Source organism: Sceloporus undulatus, chromosome 1, assembly GCF_019175285.1.
Source record: "Sceloporus undulatus isolate JIND9_A2432 ecotype Alabama chromosome 1, SceUnd_v1.1, whole genome shotgun sequence".
NCBI lineage: Eukaryota > Metazoa > Chordata > Lepidosauria > Squamata > Phrynosomatidae > Sceloporus > Sceloporus undulatus.
The window spans coordinates 342,763,811-342,785,912 of record NC_056522.1 but is presented as its reverse complement, the minus strand read 5'-3'; the positions used below and the strand labels follow the sequence as shown (position 1 = coordinate 342,785,912).

Below are 22,102 nucleotides of genomic sequence, written 5' to 3'. Positions count from 1 at the left end.
TCAATAAACTCTTACAAAATATCTTTAAAAATCAGAAATGGCATAGGAGCATTATTAATCCTCTCCCAAAATAGAGAAACTCAGGGTCACCCAACCAAATGGATCAGCTGAAGATTTAAGGCCAACTAAAAGAAGCACTAATTCATGCAATGCACCATTAACCAGAGGATTCATTGCTGTGAGATTTCATGATGATCTCTAACGTGAATGGATTTTGTCCAGAGAAATACAACCACCCTGGCAGATTGAGGCTGGCAGCTTGGAACTATGTGCTGGAACTGCACAAATTAACATCCCATCCTGGAAGTGTGGAATGTTTTTGTAGGATGTGTTAATGAAGCCAAATTCTAGCTTGGGCCCTTGGTATTTTCTTCCACACATCAGCACACGCAGGTTTACAAAGGATACCTAGGGTGGTGCCCCAATATTATAAGACAGAGAAGCAGACTGTGGGAACACACTAAAAAGTGTATTTCAGCCATTTTGTTTTAAATTTAGCAGCCCTCACACCTTCACATTCCTTGCCACTCACAAGGATACAGAGGTAGTCATCCAATTAAGTGCTCTAGTTTTCATCATGTAAATGGTTATGAAGAAGTGTAAGGCCTTTCAGAAATGTAGCCCCTCTTCCAAACAATAGCATGCATTCCATGCTGTCCCTAAGACCTGTACAAGGTTCTTCCTCAGAACGATCAGTGGCATCCGAACAGCTAAGCCAAAATCAAGAGACTTTTCTCTTGTCTTTCCTGGCTTCCACCTTTTCTCTTCATACTCATCTGTTCTTTCCTCAGATTTGTCTTCATCTATTCCTCCTTTTCCAGGCTCTACACTTCTCTCATTGTCAGTTTCCTACACCTCTTCCCCACAAAGTCTTTTGTATCCTTACAATAATGTTCACACCTCCTTGGCCTTTATTTAGCCAGCTGTTTCCACTTTCTATTTCCCTTCATCTTTTGCTTTTCCTCTAGAACTTTAGGGACACTGCAGAAGTTTAGCTAATGTTAAGAAAGGATGGGGCACTGAGGTGTCATCTTGCCCTTACCTCAAAAACAAAAAAATAAAATAAAAGTCAGCACAAAAAAATTCTAAATTGCAAATATTAAAATAGCAGTAGTATCAATTAAAATAATTTCCAACCAGTGACTCAAACCAATTTAGAAAAAAGCATTGAGACTCAATTTGTAAAATAATCCCCTATTAGCCAGTTATGAAGGGGACTGATGCACCTTAAGAAGTAATGTGTTCCACAACCATGCAGCTGTTGCTGAGGAAGCCATCTTCTCAGTGCCCATCAAGCTAGCCATTGTCAAAGGCAGGTGTACAGGTAGGCTCAGAAGAATAAGGGAAGATATGACTGAATAAAACATTAACCGAACAATTACTGGTGTTGTCTGCAGTTTTGAGAGATATGACAATACCAATTTCTCCGCTTTAAAATAGTGCCTGCTTAGAAGACTGTCCTGCACCTAACCCTAGTTGTGTTATGACCAGAAATACAGCATTTGACCAAACTCTGGTTCTAGAATTTGGATCACAGGCAGCAGAAATCAATTCTTTACCTCATGTGCATACCACATAGCAAGAAGTAATGTAGCAGAGATACTGCCTTTAACTCTAGAGTAGTTTAAAATCTTTGTGATGGAGTTTTACCTGTTAGAGAAAATCTTCATGAAATTGCAAATCCTGGCTAATACTTGAAACGTGGGGGGGGGGGGGGGTTAAGTTTATAGCCCCATGCTTAAGATGCTAGTGCCATTCTAAAAATAAAAATAAAATAATTCTAAATGCCTTCGATCCAGCTTACCTGGCATATATTATCATCATCATCATCATCATCCTCATCATCATCTTATATCTCACCTTCCTGGCCAAATGACACTCAAAGCAATTAACAGCAATGAAAATCAAATGAAAACAGACACTACTGAAACATAAAAATGAGTGCAAAACACATTTAAAACACATTAGGAGAAAGAAATGAGAGCCTCCCCCAGGATGCCAGAGGCTTTTTCTGCTGGTGGAAGCACAAAAATTGGAGGCAAAGCTATGCTCCTATGGCAGGAAGTCTGAAAACCAGAAAGTAACAGTCACCAAACCATCATGTCCTTATTAGATACATCCATGAGAGCAGCAGAATGGAAAGGCCTCCCCAAAAGATCTTAAAATCTGGGCAGGCTAATAAGGAGGAATACAATAGTTTATAAGCCATCTACTGCTTTTACACTATCCATCTCTTCTATGAAAGGCTACAAACTGCCTTAGAGCATCTTTCATTGGGCTTCATACTTTTGCAGAGCTGTCTGTGACATGGGGTCTATTTCAGTTCCTGATGACATTATTGTAATCACTTTGCTGCATTACCATAAAGCCCAGGAAATAAGCTATTTACCCACCATCAGTCCTCCCAAACATTCACAGAGCATCACGCATTCATAGAACAGCATAAACTGTCAAATTTAAAGTCCATTTAAAACAGCAGCTGTTCCTTCATTTCTAAACAAGCTCTCAGTGCAAAACCTCACTCCACACCGGCCTCCCTTTGATTGCAGCTTTTTCAACAATTAAAGAGGAACAACCAATCTTTTTAAAAATGATACACTTTAAATGTAAATTTTCCCTTCCCGGATTGCATGCATTTAATAACAATAAAGTAGAAAGAAACATTCCAATCAAACTAACTTCATATTATAGATGACTTTTCATCCATCCAACATTTAAGAAGGATAATTAATATAAACTATTGGCAATTGTTCATAGCCTGTGGCCAGTTAAGGTTCAGCTGCTTTCACAATATGCCATGCCTCTCTTGACTGTAAGCAAAATGCCTTCTCTGTTAACAGTGTTGTTCTGTTGTAACATATCATAACTTGTGCTGAAATTTTCATTACTTTCAGGGGGTGGGATGAGGTAAAAATATCCCAAAGGCATTCTTGAATGTGAATGTAGTTTTAGGATGATTGTAATAGGATGAGTTTTGTATGCATGTTGTTGTGGTTGTTGTTGTGTGCCTTTGAGTCATTTCTGACTTAAGCGACCCTAATTCAAACCTATTATAGGGTTTTCAGGGGCTGAGAATGTGTGACGTACCCAAGGTCACCAACTGGATTTTGTCATCAGTCTAATGAGATTTATATATATTAAAAATTGTATTTTCAAATACTGAAATTACTAGGCAATTTAAAAATGCAAAAGAAATTGTTTTTTGGAAAGGGTGTTTTAAACTATATACTTAAATAATATTATTTGGGAGAAAAATATGTTAATTACATTTTTAAACTGCCAAACAATCCAAATCCTCTGGGTGGTATACTAAAAAACAAATAAGACAAAAGGCAACAATATGATAATTGGGGGGTGGGGAGAGATTACAATAAAACTATAAAACCACCAATAATAAAGTCAAAAGTAAAACCAACAGCAGGGATTAATCAGTAGAAAAATCTAAACCCACCAGTAAATAAGTGTTTAAATGCATTTTGACGCATTATCTGGAAGTACAAATCCAGTGGGTTAATAAAATTTCAATCTGAACTTTAGCCTCAGATATTTGGCCCATGTCAGCTCATACTGGAATTTGCAAAAATTGAGTTCTTCAAGCATCCCTAATGAACTCGGCAACATATGCAGGCTGGCCTTCCAAGGACAACTGAAATGTACACAGTTGCAAAGGCAGTACTTATCAGCTAAGCTTCTTTCCCTATATGAAACATTGTGCTCTTCTAGTTGCCCACTGGAAGGCTTCCAACATCAGAAACAAAACATACTCAGAAACACACACATAAAAGGCTTTCATGAAATGGCTTTGTGATAGGAAGGAAAAGGAGCAGTGTCCCTTTAAGAGTCAACAGTAAATTAACTTGCCCAAAAGAGTGCAATAATTAGCAGTTAGTAGCTTATTAAAAGGATGGCAAAGGCCAAGCTGCCATCTGGGATCTCCAGTTTCTTCTGATTGTTATTATGTCAAGATCGGCAAGTTGCATTAGCTTTCATGTCACTGGGCTTGCCCTTACTTTGCATGTAAATTTTAATGAAAGATACGGCACTTTAAAAATCAGACATCCATCAGAAGTGCTATTAGCCTAGCTTTTACAAAACATATGGCCTGGTTCTCTACTTCTACATCTCTACACACCACTGAATGCTTCAAATTAAAAACAGGGGGGAAAGGAGAGTGAGAGAGCACATTTCCATCATATCAATTAAATATTCACTTTGTGTGGAGTGAAACCTGAGCCCCATCAAAAACAGTACACTACAATAATACATCAGAGGACAATATTTCTGCTTCTGTTTACACACAATGCCGCCATAATGCCTGTGACTCCCAAAGGAATCATTCTTCTTAATGAAAATTAAAACCAAGCTGGAGTCAGATGCTTATTCACATATAAAGAGGAATGGTTCTAACATAAAAGAGAGATATTAGCACTGTGTTCACTCAAATTACTTGTCAGTGTAATCCCTAACATATTGTTCTGTGCTCTTCACTCACACATTATATATAGAAAACAAGCATCTTAACCACACACAGAAGTACTTTTTTTATTGTGTGGTTTCAAGTGTGCCATTATATTTGACTATCTTATTGAATATCATATGCAGAGACTTTGGGGTGGGGGGAAACTAAGCCCTCTCCGTTCTCAAAAGGTTGTCCCCACTGTTTTACACTTTTTGTACCACTATCTTAGAAGCCAACAACTATAGAGTAGGCTCTAAATATCCACTGGGGTTTGGTACTGGGAGCCCTCATGGATAACAAAATCCATGGATGCTCAAGTTTCATTAAATACAATGGTGTAGTGAAATTGTGTCCCTTATACAAAATAGAAAAATCAATGTTTGCTTTTTGGAATTTATATCTTTTAAAAGTATTTTCAAGCTATTGATGGTTGTATCCATGGATAAGGCATTTGTGGATGTGGTGAGCCATCTGTATAATATAAGACTGGGTTAAGACTTTTTCCCCAAATTAAATCACTATAGATTATTTATGGAAGAGAGGGATACAAGTTTGGGCTTCTTCTGTTCATAGAAGTCAGTAATCCCAGCAGAGGCTCTTGTTCTTCAACCGAAACACATTTATTGGGGGAAGCAATTTTCATTCATTTTTTATCCTCTTCTGCATTCAGCTATGTCCAGACCAAATAAAATGAGGATATACCAATAGCCAAGTCCACCACGTCTGAATCAATCATATCTTATTTCTGGATAACCAGTGCTCTTTAATGTGTTAGGGTATTGCCGTGTGCCTTCAAGTCATTTCCAGCTTATGGCAACCTTGAGGTGAACCTATCACGGGGTTTTCTTGTCAGAATTTCTTCAGAGAGAGTTTGCCTTTGCCTTCCACTGCAGCTGAGAGAACATGAGTTGCTCAAGATCACCCAATGAGTTTCCATGGCTGAGCAAATATTAAGACCCTGGTCTTCAGAGTCATAGTCCAACACACAAACCATTGTGCTACACTGACCTTCTACCATCTACATGATCACTGCACCTAAACTCCTGTTCTGAGAGTTGTCAAACAATATATCTGAACACAAGGGTAACGAATGGGGCTGCACTGTGAAGCATCACTTTTGATGTCATACAGTGGACCCTTGTTATACGCTGGGGTTTGGTTCCAAGATCCCCCGTGTATAACAAAATCCATGTATACTCAAGTCCCATTAAATATAATGACATAGCTAAATGGTGTCCCTTATAAAAATGGAAAATCAAGGTTTGTTATTTGAAATTTATACTTTTTTTGAACATTTTCAAACCATGGATGCTTGAATCCGTGTATAAGAAATCCGTGTATAAGAAGGGCCGACTGTATATAGTGGCCGCCCACATTTACTGGAGTTAGGGGTGTAGGGCCCCCATGGAATTGAAAGACAAAACACACAAATACAGTCAGCCCTTCATATCTGCAGGGGTTCCATTCCAGATCCTTCCGTGGATGCCAAATATTGCAAGACCTCAAGTACCGTTCTCCTCAATAGTGGTGCAACATGCACACAACAACGCTGGTGCAGCCACATGCACACAACGCCATTGAGGAGAAGAGGGTTGGCCATACGCAGATGCTCCAATCCATGGATGGCAAGCCCATGGATAGAAAGGATCAAGTGGGAAAAATTATTAATTTTACCTATGAGAAGACATCTCTACGTATCTTTAGGACCTCCAGCATGACTCTACATTCAATGTCTAGCAGAATCATGCTGGAGGACATAGAGATTCCTAGAGAGAACATATTAATCAAATCCACAAATAATCAAATCCTACAAGCTGTTGTCCAAAAAAAATAACTATTCCAGGATTTGGTACACTATGCATATGCATACGCAAGACTACATGCCATGGAACACCTGCATGTTGAGGTAAGTAGATAGACACATTCCTGCATAGGACCACTGCCTCCTTTAGAACTTGCCTTCAAGCTTCACCCTTTAGGCTTCAAGCATTAGCTGTTTCTCAAAAGTAAAACAAAATGTATTTGTTTTTAGAAAGATACAATGGAAAAGTAATTCATCTGAAGTGCCATCTGTTCACAAACCAAAAATGTAATATTTTTTTATGTATAGTGGGCAAGGAATCAAAAGCAAGGATGGAAAATGCCAAAGTGTTTCAAAATGGATTTTCAAGGAACAAAAACCCACATTATATCCACTTTTTATGACAAATCAACATCACAAGGCTGATAGCCAAAGCTGGCAGTGCAGATGTAATTGTATCTTTCTCCCTTATAATTAGATAGTATTAGAGAATATTTTTAAATGATTAGTCACTGATAGTTTGCTTAAATATTTGCATAAAACCCTTGGCTACTAAGCTGATCTTATTCACAAGGCTTTTAAATCCTAGTGGTGTTGCTGGCAAAGAAAAATGGAAAATTATTTTGCACATAACTTATTTAAATGCCACTAATTATTTAAGCATGCAAAAGGAGGTCAGTATTTTCCCTTTTGTCACCTGCCATTCAGTACTTTTCACCTTGCTTCCCTACTTGGACATAAGGAAATTATTTAAATGGAACTTACTTTCAATAAATTGTGCTCAGAGTCACTGAAATCACAAAGCAGTATTTGAAGACACACTATGCCACACTGAGCACATCACAAGTCACTGTTCTGTTTGAACACTTCAGTATTTCTGTTATCCCACATGAATATTTTTATACATTTTTAGAGATCACAGGACACTGGGCAAATGCAAATACACACAGAAAGTCCACATGATTTGTAGTTATTCTAGCATATGTATCAGGAATCTGCCATCTAAATAGTCACAGAATTTTAACACATCATATTGCAGATGGTTTCTCATGACATCCAATATTCCAAAAATTACAAATAAATAAATCAGGGTTTGTATTGGTTTGTAATCCTGGGCTGGTTGTGAACACTGTATGATCACATACAGGCATGCATGTTCTAGACTGTTTTAGCAGGGGAAGACTTTAACCTGACCCCATTCCAGCAACTCTGCTGATTCAGCCTCTTCCTACTCCCATCCCATGGCACAATTTGCATATTTTGCTTTTTCTGTGGTGCCACTTGCAATATGAAAGTGTTCATCCTTACTGCTTCAAGATTGTAGGGGAAGAAGGAAGATTTAGCTGGGATCCCACACACTTCTGATGTCAACCGTAAGGTGAACCACTCCATATGACCCTGACTCACATCACTATATCTATAGTGTTGTTAGCAATGCAGAAGCAGTGGTATTGCTTGCTGTTTCAAGACTGCAATCCTGATCTGAGCTACACTTTCTACATTGTCATTAGTAGGATGGGGAAAAGGCTCTGATAAAGAGAAATTTAACTGTGGTTGGGAAGGGTAATTTTGGAGCTGCATGGGGCCTGTCACGCCCTGCTTCCAGGATCCATGCATGTGAGTCTGAAGAAGAGGCTGAGACTCCCAGGGTACATGTCAGGACTGCAGCTACTGCAGAAGTTCTTGGAAGTGAGCCTGCAGCCACTATCAGGACCGAGTTCCTAAGAGCAAAGTTTCCCTGCACCCAAGCTAGACTTGCCAGTGCCAACTCTCATAGAGAGATGCCAGGAAAAAGAGAGGCAGCAGCATTCTTTGCAGTTAAGTAGGAAGCAGACTGCTAATAGGGGGTACCTGCAAAGCCCAGATAGGCTATAAATATCCCAGCACCTGCCTTGGTCCAGTGTGGTGGACAATCATTCATCATGCTTGGGAAACCCTCGCTGTGGCCTTGTGCTTTGACTGATTGCCTGTTGCCTGTTGCCTGGAACACTTCCTGGACTTAGACTATGCTTTCAGACTTTCTCTTTGAATCTGCTGTACTGGACTGACTGTTGCCTCATGATGAACCTGGGCGGGATTAAATGACCACTGTTTTCACTACAAATGATTTGGTGAGATGAATTCCCTTTCTCTCTCTCTGAGTGTATGAGACACTGTAACTCTGGACTGAGGGTGTGGCTAGCCTCCCAAGAGTAAAACAAGACAGGTCCCATGGGCAATGGACCTCAATTTACATGTCCACATAAAAGGAAGAACTGGTGAGTTGTAAACAGGCCTGTGCATAACGTTAGACTCCATTCCTGGATTTTTGTACCATACGCTGGCCATTCAAAGGTACGGTGACCTGCACTATTTATTATCTTATTCTTCAAGCTCTCTGAACTTCCAGAGAAAGAACCTAACCCAGCAAAATTTAAATATTCTTCAATAAAATCAGTGAGATATTTAAATCCCAGTTGATTTTGAGTTCTAATGTTCCTATTAATTTGTCCTTATATTAATTTGTCTTCATATTAATTTCTCTTTATATTTCACTCACAGCCTTTCAGAACACTACATGAATAAAAGCAGTATAATTTGTCCAGTAAATTGAACAAAGCAATAAATTGGTTCAGGTTTCCATATTGCTTTAGGATGATTCAGAAGTACATTATGGTGGTATTCCTAATATCCAACTCCAAAAGTCAACTGTTGAGGGTTGGGACCACTGCTGAACAGCAGCTCATAGGCTCTACACACGGAGGGTCCAAGAGTCAATCACCTGCATTTTGACTTAAATGAATATGGTATTTTATCATTAAAAAGTCCCTGCTTCAGGCATGAATGGGCAGTCAGATAATTGCCTTTGGGGCAAACAGATTAGCTGGGCTTTATATGTTCCTGTTCAGAGTTTAGAAATGTTACTTTAAAATATTACTGTGCTATCTGGTAGATTTGGGGACGTATTGTTTTAAAAAGTAACTTTACCAGCTCTGCTATTATTATCTTTAGTGTAGCTGTGTGAGATAAGACTGGAAGCACTGTGGTTATCTCTTGGGTTTAGGGCTGAGGTGAAAATTGTCAAATGGACTTTTGAGCCAACAGCTTACATACTTTTTAACCACACTATATCAGCTCTTTGTGTGTGTGCTTTGTGTCTTAAAGTTGTTTCTAACTTATGGTGACCCTAAGGTAAACTTATCAACAGTATTTTATTGGCAAGATTTGTTCAAAGGGGTTTTGCCTTTACCTTCCTCTAAGGCTGAAAGAGTGTGACTTGCCCAAAACCAGACAGTGTGTTTTCATGGCCAAAAGAGGATTCGAACCATGGTCTCCAGAATCCTAATCCAATACTCAAACCACTATACCATGCTGGTTTACTAGCTCTCTATAGGAGCTTCATGTCTTTTCACAAAGGGAAGAAATGGAAGGATGGCTTATCAATGACATTTCCTCAAGAGAAAATAAGGCCCTGTTTTCATTTGAGACATCCTACATTTTATTGGAGTTTAAAGTACAAAATTTATAGCAGACTATAATTCAATTACAGTTTCCTTAATAAAAGTTATCAAGAGAACAAGCAATATGACAGAACATGACTACAGTATGCATTAACTTATGCCCAACAGCAAATTAGAAGTCAGTTATTTATTATCTGTATTGCCACTACTTATTTAGCAGGTTTAAAAAATCTACTCCACAAAAGTTATTTGATTCTCATTTCTCTTTGTATTGTTCAATAAAAACTGAAACCTCAGTGCAAACCCAAGCATACACAGTTATTCTTCAAATTTTGTTTCTCATTCATTTCCAGATGTATTGTATGGCTTGACACCTTGCACAACTCAAAATAAAACAACCAAATAGAGCATATCATTAGATCAAATATTCCCTTTTCTTATTTTTAGGCCCAAGACAGACAGGCCGAAAGGGGCATGGCGGTGGCGATATTAGGGTTCCGGACCGCACAGCAACCGCACAGTCCAGAACCCTAGTATGTAATGGCGGCACCCTGCCCACACAAGTGCGGGCATCTTGATGTGCAATGTCTTCATGTCATTGTGCGTCCATTACGTCACAAGTGAGGCAATGGCGCATTCACGAGGTAACCCGGCCGCTGCTAAAAGAATCTAGAAGAACCGGATTCTTTTTACTCTGGAAGGACGTCACGCGGTCTGGTAGCTGCAGCATCCCTCCAGAGTTAAAATGGGCGCCTGCAGACTGCCATTTTCGGGCAGACTGTACTGCACCTTAGTTTCTTTTTCTTCCAGTGTGCAATGCTCCTTACAATTTGCAGAATAACATCATTTTGTTCCAGAACTCAAGCAATTAAACTCTAAGACAACATGCAAAGAGGGACTAAGAACATATATCTTTGCAAATGTTTTTAAGAACAATTCAACACTTCTGTGCTTGGATTGGACAGTCCTCTAGAAAGCAATACCAGATGTAGGCATACAGGTAATTTGTCCAAGGAGTAAAGGTGTGCACTCTTGGTGTTCATTGCTACAATCAAGGTAATTGTGCAATGACACAATTCAAATTTTTATACCAGTTCCCCAATTTTGTTATTTATGTTGTGAAGCTAGATGTCCAATAGATTCAATTTTGGCTTCAATAGCCTGCAACATACTATAATATGCTACTACTGTTGTTTTGTTATGGACGGAAACAAGTACTATTGGTTAGCTCTCATTATACTACATGACACATATTTTATTTATATATGAAACAGGCCAGCTAACTCAACTGTAGGGCAAGCACTCAGCAACAGGTCACATTTCTAAATGTAGATAAATTCAAAGAGTCTCTTTGAACCATAGATATCACAACAACTGAAAAAGAGATGCACTACAAAAGGCAGATGGATATGTTGTTGTAGGATCTACAATAGGATCTAGAGCCAATTCACTTTTACTGTACCTCTTTACTTTACCTTGTTATTTCTGATAACCAGAATTAAAAATATAATGGCCTAAAACATGACATAGTATTGCTTAGCATTATACCATGATGTAAGTGAGAACATTAGGAACACATATACAATTGTTGAATAAAAGCTGTGATAAACATGGTCAAGAGAATTCAGAATCTGTCTCAAAACAAAGCAGCCTTTCAGGTGATCCACAGAAGCCACTAGATGTATCACAACTGAGCAGAAAGTATATATCTCTTTTCCCACTTACCTAGGTAATATTACATTGGAGTCACATATTCTTCTTCCCCATCATGTGGCACATGTATTCCATGTGGCAAATGTTTAAAAATGAAACCCTATTTGGATTATCACTCTCTTCTTCTTTTAGAAGGGGAAGAATCACTAAGGTTCTTCCCCCTCAAAAAGGGAGGGGTTGATCATTCTTCCGCATTGGGTATTTTTCCATATATAGCACCTACATCATACTTTACATGAAGTACTCATGTGGGAGAATACCACATGTGCACTCCTCCATCAAGCAAACAGTGACCATTCAAGCTATGAACTAGTTTTCAGATTCCAAGATATCTATATAGCATAATAGCAAATCACATCTTGTTTCCAAGCAACGTATTTAGTAGGTAATAAAATAAAACCTACAATCATTTCCTTGCAGATAAAAATAGTTGATGTTTTCACAGCATATCCATTCTTCTCCCTTTCCTTTCCAAAAAGTTCAGTAATAGGAAGTGCACAGTAGATGTGCTTTTACCTTTTTGACAATTATGATTAGGGATGGATGTCTGACCTTCCTGCATGCTAAGAGATATAAACTGCTGAAAGATGCACACCTCAATTGATTTGCTCAAATGAAATGTGGTTCTGAAAGAAAAATTCTGCATTTTGCAGTGTCAATTTTCCCTCTTCGACCAGATTCCAGAAATATAGCATCCTTCCATACAGTTCCAATAACTGTTGCTCAAATTACATTTTTCTCCCTTTGAAGTTTCAACATCATTTCTGCATCTGTAGAAAATTCATGTATCCAATATACTTATATACAGACTGTTTATAGAGTATGTCACAGTCCTCCCAACCTTCAACTGCACCAATATGTCTGCATACTCAATACGATAGCACTCAGCTGTTCCATTAACAGATTTATTGAGTATGTCATTTCACTACCTTTCCTTGGTTTAATTTATTGCTGCTGTTCTGTAGATAAGAAGCTCCAAAGTTGGTAGGATATATCAACTTGTCAGAAACAGTGGCAACTGATTTGGCCTCCCCACACCAATATTTTTGGAGTGGATCAAACCCACAGCCTATCCTAAACATTATTTTGTAGACAAATGCCATGTGATAAATCATAGCACAGTTTAAATAGTAAGAATTCTCTCTTTTGGAAAAGCAAGAGGTGATACATCTGGGCAGTTATTATGAAACAAACAAATAATTAGTGGGGATTATAAAAGTGACACTTCAAACATTTTACAAGCATGTCATTAATCAAAACCATTATTTTGAAAATAAAATTATCTATACCTTTACTTCTACCTATAGAGTATGAAGTTGTTATGTCCACATAAGCACAGGTACGGAGAAGTATCCAGGGAGAAGGCAAGAAAAAAGAGCAAAAGGAAGAATAAAAAAATAAATAAATAAAAATTAGATCACTATGCACATCACCAAAATACATCAAATTAAGCATATGAACACAGCACTAAAGAAAGAACATCAAAAGCACACACTTTAAAAAGGAGGATATCAAAAACCACACATCACAAACTTGCTGTAAAAGTTCCTTAGCTCCAGTTTCATATGGAGAAAGGCAAACTTCTCATGCATTAACAGTGTCAGACATACACAACACATCACATCAAATCCAAACTCACAAGGGAAACAAAAGGTAAAAACATAGGGGAAAGGGAGGTACCACCCTGTGGAAATATATTTGCTAAATATTTTCCACCTACTCATAGTAGTGTGAGGATAACATTGTGTAAGTGTTCTGGATACATAAATGCACACACTATACTTCTATATTATATCACTGCTGTATATAATATGTTTTTATATTCACTTCTATTCACACATGTACATTAGCATTTTACATACACTATATAAATATTTATCAGGAAGGAAGAAATAATGGGGAAAGTAGCTGAAAAGAAAAACATAGCCACAATTATTTGTCATGATGAGATGGATAATGGGTACTGGAGAGCAATGTCAGAGGTCAGTGGCTCCCTAATCTAGTCACCAGGCAAGCAGAAACAAGATAAAGAAATCATGGTAATTGATCAAAGGTCAGAGAATTAACTACAAACTGAATGGACAGCACCTTGCATCCAATAGATATTGAATGGTACAAAAGAGCAATTTAATCACTTACTTCAGTGGAGGCATACTACATAATATAATGCTTTTTCATTACTATGACAGGTTAAAGCCGTTTATAGTTCCTAAATAACTGCCTATCACTGCTCCTCTCTAAACTGCTCCACAGCTTCAATAGTACCTCTGAGAATGGGCAGTTGGGACCTGCCACGTGCATTGTTTACTTTACAGCTGTTTAGTATGCTTGGCTATTTAAGCAATGGGAATAACTGTCAAGTAAATCAGGGGTTAAAGTAGCAAGTGACGAACTCCTTGGAAGCTGACAAAATACTCTGAATTGAGAGAAAGAGAGCTTCTTGATGGATTGATAGCAAGGATTGTTCAGGAACTGAAATGAGCATCTACACTGAACCTTCTGGTATTGCTGAGTGTCCTAATCAACACTCAAGTTGCTTAAACATCTTAAAAGCTGGAGCAAAAGGTAACTTTTTAAACTTGCCAGGGCAAGGTTGCTGTATTGCTAGCTGCAAAATAGGCAGCTAAATAGGATAAGGCTTCAAATCATATATGTACTTCAGTATAGCTAGATAGCTCTGACTTGCTGTGATCTCTGGTTTCAACAAGCTACTATAGACTGTACTGAAACAAACTTACTCAGTCTCCAAGGTAAAAGCTGTCTGAATTATCCCGTAGTTATATTGGCTCCATTATATCTGGAACCAAAAAATTAATAGTACCACATTCCCACACAACACACTACTTCATTCATTTGACTTGTCAAATATTACCTTGCTACTTAATAAAATGGAGGTGCATATCCAAAACCTTCCTATTCCTGTTGTATCCACAGGGAACAATAAGAACACTGATGGAGCAAGGTATCTGCTGATCATGCCACAACAGTACAGAATTCTCTCTTCATGTATTATCTGCAAATTTACATTCTTCTCTAGACTCTACATCTTTAATTTGTACTTGGCATCACACCAATGAGCCAAAGCTGCATAATCAGGACCCTTGATTTATATCTAATTTGTTTCACGGACAGGCCCCAGGTAATACTAAAGTTCACTTGATGAAACTCTGTGTGTGTGTGTTTATACCTTATACATTGCATGTTGAAAACAGGAAATTGATTAGCTGTACATTTTGTCTTCAGGAATTATGCAATGAAAATGGCAACATATTCTTGCAGACTATTTGTCCAGATATGGAGAACAGCTTTCTGAAAGCTATATGAATCAAGCAGATAAAGTCACTGTGCCAGATGTCAAAACAAAAGCAGAAAGCCTGGTGGGTATAAAGAGAAGGAACATGCCAACCATCTCTTTCACTTTGCTTTGTTTACATCAGCTCATTGTCAGCACACTTGACTATATTCTGGGGATTCTCTATGTGAGCAAAGATGTTCAGCAAATGAGTGACGAACCCACAAGATATGGCAAATTGTGGATTTATGGAACCCACACTGGAATTAGGAAGATGCATGGGTCACCATGGCCACATTCAGCTACTGGTGAAAGTCAGAAAGAAAAAACTTACCTTGCTCGCCCATCATCAGATGTGAAAGGCCTTTGAGAAACAGAAAGGAAAGAAGTGAGAAAGAGAAAATAAAGCAGAAAAGAAGAGGTAAATATAAGAAAATTCATTTATATAGCGCAATAATATTGGAAACCACCACATACTTGGTGCAGAGGAAGTATTGATATTAGTCTCCATACATGCAAACACACCATGTATACCCAAGCATGCATGCACACACACACACCACAACTTCCCATATTAAAGGGGGGAAGCTTGGGCATCAGACAGAGAAAAATATGATCCATTTTCCTTTGTATTAGTGAGAAAAACCATACTGATTTTAGCGGAGCATATATGGCTGTAGTCAGATGCCTGTGTAAGACATATATCATTTAAAGACAAATATTTTGGCACACTAATATAAGGGTATTGCAATCAATCACCCTCATGGAACACCTTAGGAAGCTGGGTATGTTTAGCCTGGAGTAGAGAAGGTTAAGAGGTAATATGATAGTCTTGTTTAAATACTTGAAGGGATGTCATATTGAGGAGGGAGCATGCTTGTTTTCTGCTGCTCCAGAGAAAGGGACCCGGAGCTTGCAGCTACAGGAAAAGAGATTCCACCTCAACATTAGGAGGAATTTTCTGACAGTTAGGGCTGTTCAACATTGGAACACACTCCCTCGGAGTGTAGTGGAGTTTCCTTCCCTGGAGGTCTTTAAACAGAGGCTAGATGGCCATCTGTCAGGGATGCTTTGATTGAGATTTCCTGTATGGCAGGGATTTGGACTGGATGGCCCATGTGGTCTCTTCCAACTCTATGATTCTATGATTATATCAAATATAACTAAATGAGTAATCTGCCAAAAGATTCTTGATTAGGGTTTTGCTACCCATGGCTAACCTGGGGGAGGGGGGGGAGTACTCCCTTTGTATGACTTGTTTTCATTTTCAATTTTCATTCCTAGCACATTTCAGGTTTTGCCCTACAGATAGACGCTTGCTCTACTGCTCCTCCTTTCACACATGCAGGTAGGCAAACACACTCACACAAGACTACGTCCATATTAACTGTAGAGCTTCTTAAACCAGTGAGAATGCATATTGTCAGTATTTAGGTTTGGAGACATTAAATTCATCCTCCTTTTTTTCAATCAACAGTAATTTTGGGGTTTAGGGGGTTTTGTTTTGTTTTTGTTTGTTTTTTCATTTTTTTATTCCTTCGCCCTTAGAAATCTAAAATCCAGCTCATCCTAAGTAAATATTCATCCAAAAGAACTCTCCACCAGAGAAGATTAATCTTTATAATAACTGTGTGTATGTATCTGTGGAGATACATACAGAAAGAGAGAGAGAGAGAAACATAAAAATATTTAATGTTCAAGATTATTGAAGATTTGGTGGAATGGGAAATAATAAAAAAACTACAGGTTTAGCTATCACAATCCCCCCTTAAATGCAGATTTGTTTTGATTACAACATGTTTGTGGATTTATTTATTTTTTAGTATTTTAATAAATGATACAACATCATTGAATGCTGTGTTTTTACTTCATTTGGGGACACTGGAGCACAGCTCCATCTATGGATGAAGCTGCCACTGATACCAAGAAGAAATTATACATTGGTTGTGATGAATGCAGTGACATCAGTTCAGGTATAGAAATATAAGCTATAAATACAGACCCCGCATTTTTAAAACAAATAATCTGAAGTATTGATAAAGCAGAATGTCATGGAGATTTGCTAGAAGTTCAATATTTTTTAAAAGATTTTATCATTGCTCTGTAGTAGAATGCAGGCTCTCTCCCAAAAGGCTCCAGGTTCAATTCCTGTCATCTCCAGTATGGCTGGGAATAGTTTGTGTCTGAAACCCTAGAGAGCAGCTGCCAGTCAATTCTCAACAAGGGCCAGTAGTCTGACAGTAGACCTCAGCTTCTTATATTCTGCTAATTGTTGCTATTTAGATTCTATCCTGTCATTAGACTCTCAGTGGTCTCCTTTTCAAGGGACCAATAAAGTATATATCTTGTCAGCTTCAGCAGTACTGAAAGACCCTACGTTTCTATACTAATTCATTACGTCTAGGATTCTGTATTTTATAACAGATAATTAGGAAGGGAGGGATGAGGAGCAGTAGAAATACAGTAATTGTAGTAAAAAGTAAGGGCTTTTCACTTCCCAGTTTACTTCCCATTGGTATGGAACTGCCAAGGCAAAAAAAGTGGGGGATCTGCAATTGCTCATCTGTGATAGCAGTTGCTTGTTTAAGCAGTTGTTTCTCATGTCTTGCACATTATGCATGCCATATTTGCATGCCTTATACTAAGAGTACATTATAGAAAGAACTAATATATTTCTGTCATTAACAACACCAATAAGCCTAAGCCATAAGTTTCCCAGCGCTGCCTTTGTCTTCTACCTCATTAAACTGTTCAGTTCTTCTAGATCAGTTTACAACCAAACAACTGTCCATAATCTATTCTCATGCATTTTTTAAAAAAAAATTGGTAAATCTATTCTGCTTTTAATACTGGGGAACCATCCAACAAAAAAAGCTGCACAGAAATGTTACTAATAACATTCCCAGTTCCAGTCTCACATTACTCCACATCACCATTATGCCCTAGGCCATGTAGCACTTCTTTTCCAGAAAGAAAAATGAGTTTCAGAAGTCTGGTTGTGGAACCTGAAACCGTACACTTCGCTTTTTTGCTCTTAGGGTTTTGGTGTTTTTTTTTTTGTTCTGAACAAGTTCATCAGCATTTCAACAGAACCATGTAAATATATTTTAAAATCTAATACAGCCAGCCCTCCATATCCATGGATTCAACCACCCATGGCTTGAAAATATTTTTAAAATAGATACATTTCAAAATGCAAAGCTTGCTTTTGCCATTAAGAGACACAATGTTGTTAAGGAGATTATCAGAGGGGGAAAAATGCCGGGAGTAAAAGCCATAATTGCGTGATCGCGCTGAAGATTTTCTGACATATCATGGCCATCCAGGACTTATCCTGTGAAAATCCAGGAATGCTACAGCAAGAAACCATTTCCAGGATTTCCCCATGAATGGTTTGTTGCTGGAGCATTCCTGGATCTTCACGGCATAAGTCCTGGATGAGCGCGGCATGGTCTGAAAATCACGCAATTATGCTTGGCTTTTCCTCATCAGATCTCTTATGTCATTGTATTTAGTGGGACTTGAGCATCCACACATTTTGGTATCCACCAGAGGTTCTGGAACCAAACACCAGTGGATACCAAGGGTGGACTATACATTTAAAAAGGATATGTTTTATCTGATAATAGCCCTCTAGCAGAGGATGAAAAGTATGAGTTGCATCTAATTGTGTCCCTCTGCTGATGGAAGACTCCTTGATCCAGCGGAAGGCATGAGGACAATTTCCCTCCCTCTTGCATTTACCCATGCTTCCTTCAGATCTGTTCCAGAAAGTTAGGCAACACATCTGAATAGGTTAGAAGGTGGGTTCAGGGGAAAGATAGTAAAATCACTGGCAAATATCACCTAGAGACATAAGAAATATGTGCAAATCTTTCAAGACACTTCATTGCAAAAATTGTCAAACTACACAAGATTTTGTTTCATACTGCACTAACAACAGCAGAAACATTCACAAAATTTTCACAAAAAAAGCCAGACATACATTGAAATGAAGGGAAAAAAACATTCAAAAATGTTCAAAACATTTTGCAATGCTGTCCAGGGGAAATAATATTTTGAATGTTTTTTTTCCTCCCTCATTGCAAGAATGAAATAAGTGAAGTTTTACATCCTGGTTTTCCAGTGGGATCAAACAGCCTTCCAATATAAGAATAATAATACTGGGGAGAGAGAAAAATAATTTAATCCAAACACCTATAAAAATCTCCCCAAGCTAAAGAGGTAGTATACTCTTGCAAAAATGCCATATAAGAATAAAAAGACAAATACAGGCCAAACCTTTTCTTTGGGTTGTGTGTTCTCTGTTTTAAACTTAATAATAAATAAAATTTTACTCCAACCTACAATAAAGCTGTGAGGCCATCCTAAGAGAACTTTTAAAGTTTCTAGATCTTTAAAGGGATATGTTTTTAATATATTTTCTATTAAGAATCCTGTCCCTTATGGGAAACTGCCACATGTGTAGTAATCCTTAATTTAATTAATTTAATTTAATTTGTTTTATTTATATACCGCTATTCCAAAGATCATAGCGGTGAACAGCAAGTAAGCTAATTAGCAAGTAAGCTAATTTGCCCCCAACAGTCTGGGTACTCATTTTAGCGACCTCGGAAGGATGCAAGCCTGAGTCGAGCTTGGGCCCTTTTGCTGGTCTTGAACTCGCAACCTTGTGGTCTTGAGTAAATGGCTGCAGTACAGGCATTTAACCACTGCGCCACCAGGGCTCCTTAACTCCATGAATCATTGTACAATGTGAATTATGATTACAAAATGGCAGCAAGATGCTTGTTAACTAATGGTTCTGAATTCATAGTTGACATTCTAACCACTTTATTTTACTTTGCATACTGATTCATATGCTTGAAAACAGATGCAACCCTTCACACAATGTTATGTTTGAGGAATAGGGAGTGGATATAGAGCCTCCTGAATTTCAGAGCTTTAAGTACAACATAATTGCCTCTTATTTAAATATTAAGAGACTAATTTTGATTACAATGGATCTCAAAGAACCATAAGCAAGAGTTAAAGTTGTCCCTTTAATAAAATAAAGTAAAAGTATATTGTTCCACTTTCCATACTGAAGTAAAGAATTAAGTGTCACTAATTGCACAAAGTGCTTAAGGGACAACCTTTGGATCTGCATGAAGCCATAAGGACATTTGGAAAAGTAGCTTCAGAGCACAATTACATGAAAGAGCAATGTAATTAAACAGTGGCCCTCATGTTTGAGGACTTATTAGGGGGCACACTGGGGAGGGGTGGACACAATGAAAACCTTGGAACTATAGCCTTTTTTCATAGTTAATTATGCTCAGGCTCTTAGCACTTACAGAGTAGAAAAATTAAAGCCACTAAACATAAAGGAGTAGAAGTGTATTTAAAAAAAAAAAAAAAAAGCTTAAAATGACAAGTGATTGAGGCCGTGAAGGACGATAGAGTCTTTCTGTTCTGACTATTTCAAAGTGGAAACTAACATTTCTAACTTCAGACGGGGGGGGGGGGGGGGACAGAGCATCTAACTAACAAGCAGAGTAGGAAATGGAGCTTATCCCTCAGAGCACTGCTACTTCATATTGGTTTTTATCCAGTGATGAGACATGCTTCCTCTGAAAATTGAAGATGTTAAATATCAGATTACCTGAGTGGGAAGCTAAGATTAAAACCAGATATTTTAAAACCAGATTTTCAAAGAAGCAAGTAGGGTTTTCTAGATTTTCAGAGGTGCTGGAGAAAGAAAGAGAAAGAAACATCTCACACCTCACAAAGTTTCATTAAGGATAATGATGAAGGAATAAAATGCTGGAGAGATGTTCTCAAAAGATTTGGATTTCTCTTGGACAGGCTAACACTACAAGATAAGATGAGCTCCAAGCACACAAGATGGCTCTCCATCACCACAGGGCAAAAGTACACGGGGGAAAAATCAGTCTTGTCAGATGTAAATATTTGAAGGGATGTCATACTGAGGAGGGAGCTAGCTTGTTTTCTGCTGCTCCAAAGAACAAGACTTGGAGCAATGGATGCAAGCTACAGGAAAAGAGATTCCACCTCAATATTAGGAGGAACCTCCTGACAGTAAGGGCTGATCGACAGTGGAACACACTCCCTCGGAGTGTAGAGGAGTCTCCCTCCTTGGAAGTCTTTAAGCAGAGGCTGGATGGCCATCTGTCAGGGATGCTTTGATTTAGATTTCCTGCATGGCAGAATGGGGTTGGACTGGATGGCCCTTGTGGTCTCTTCCAACTCTATGATTCTATGATTTATTTATTAAATACTGTAGCCAAGGGAGTCCTTAGAAACTCATGCAATTGGGCCAGCTATAAGCTGTGGTAGCCTAAGGCTCATTTCCAATCTAATTACATACAATAGCAATGCTATTCTGATTTTCCCCTCCCTCTGTGATACATCCTTACCATGGGACATCTCCCATCAATGCCAGAGGGAAAGAGATTTCAGGTGGCTGAATATGGGTTAAACAGAACTTTATGCCTTCTTTGAGGAATGCAAGAGACAGAAAACGTAACTAGTATGTCAGATTCATGATGAACATATTAGCTACTTATGAACTAGAACTAGATAAATAGCATGTCAACAACAAAGTGGCTACAAACATGCTAGTAAAAAACCTTTGTATAGCAGAGAAAGTGTGATCAATGGCACATTTCAAAAGATATCACTCACTGTTGTTCTATCTCTTGTCTGCAAAACCATATAGTTCATGGAGATTTTCATACAAGTTCTTAAGTGCTGGTAAATCACCTCTAAAACATTGAGGAAACGTGTGTGTGTGTATGAAAGCCTGGTGTGCTTCTTCAGCGTCAGGGAATCGTCAGCTCCCTTTATCATCACTGAATTGTTCCAGGAGAGGGAATTTCCTCTGAATGCAACATTTCTGTTCAGAGGAAATTCCCTCTGCTGCAACGATTCAGTGATGCTAGAGGGAGCCAACAATTCCCTGACATTGAGGAAGTATGCCAGGCTCTCTCTCTCTCTCTCTCTCTCTCTCTCTCACACACACACACACACACACACACACACACACACACACCACTTCCTCGACGTTTTAGAGGTGATTTACCAGCGCTTAAGAGCTGGTATGAAAATCTTTTCTATGACTGTCCCTTGAAAAAAACACATCAGATTGCTGCTGTATGAAATCATGATTTGAATACCTGGTACCAGAAGAGATTGCATGCTAATAAAGTGGTGGATGTTGCTATCTTGGAATATGATGTTGACTCATCAGGAGGCAAGCAAGCACAATGAAATTGTAAGGAATATATCACTGCCCAGAAAAACTATGAAGAACAATCACATAATGTGTTTAGCCTACCAAAATAGTTTTAATTCTTTTCCATGAAGAAGGTGAGAGAAAGGAGTATCTGTTGAAC

General features: G+C 38.3%; 1 protein-coding gene across 25 annotated transcripts in view; it reads right to left on the bottom strand.

Moving 5' to 3' along the window:
* NRXN3 (neurexin 3) overlaps positions 1-22,102 on the bottom strand; it is a 1,626,608-nt gene that overhangs the window by 1,542,994 nt on the left and 61,512 nt on the right. For 21 of the 25 annotated variants that reach the window (XM_042468184.1, XM_042468325.1, XM_042468193.1 and 18 more), the window contains exons 3-4: positions 15,040-15,069; positions 12,703-12,714 (exon numbers count right to left, since the gene is read on the bottom strand). In XM_042468184.1, the coding sequence (XP_042324118.1) occupies positions 12,703-12,714; positions 15,040-15,069 (42 nt within the window). The remainder of the gene's footprint in view (positions 1-12,702; positions 12,715-15,039; positions 15,070-22,102) is intronic. The other 4 variants (XM_042468202.1, XM_042468268.1, XM_042468295.1 and 1 more) reach the window with 1 other exon arrangement.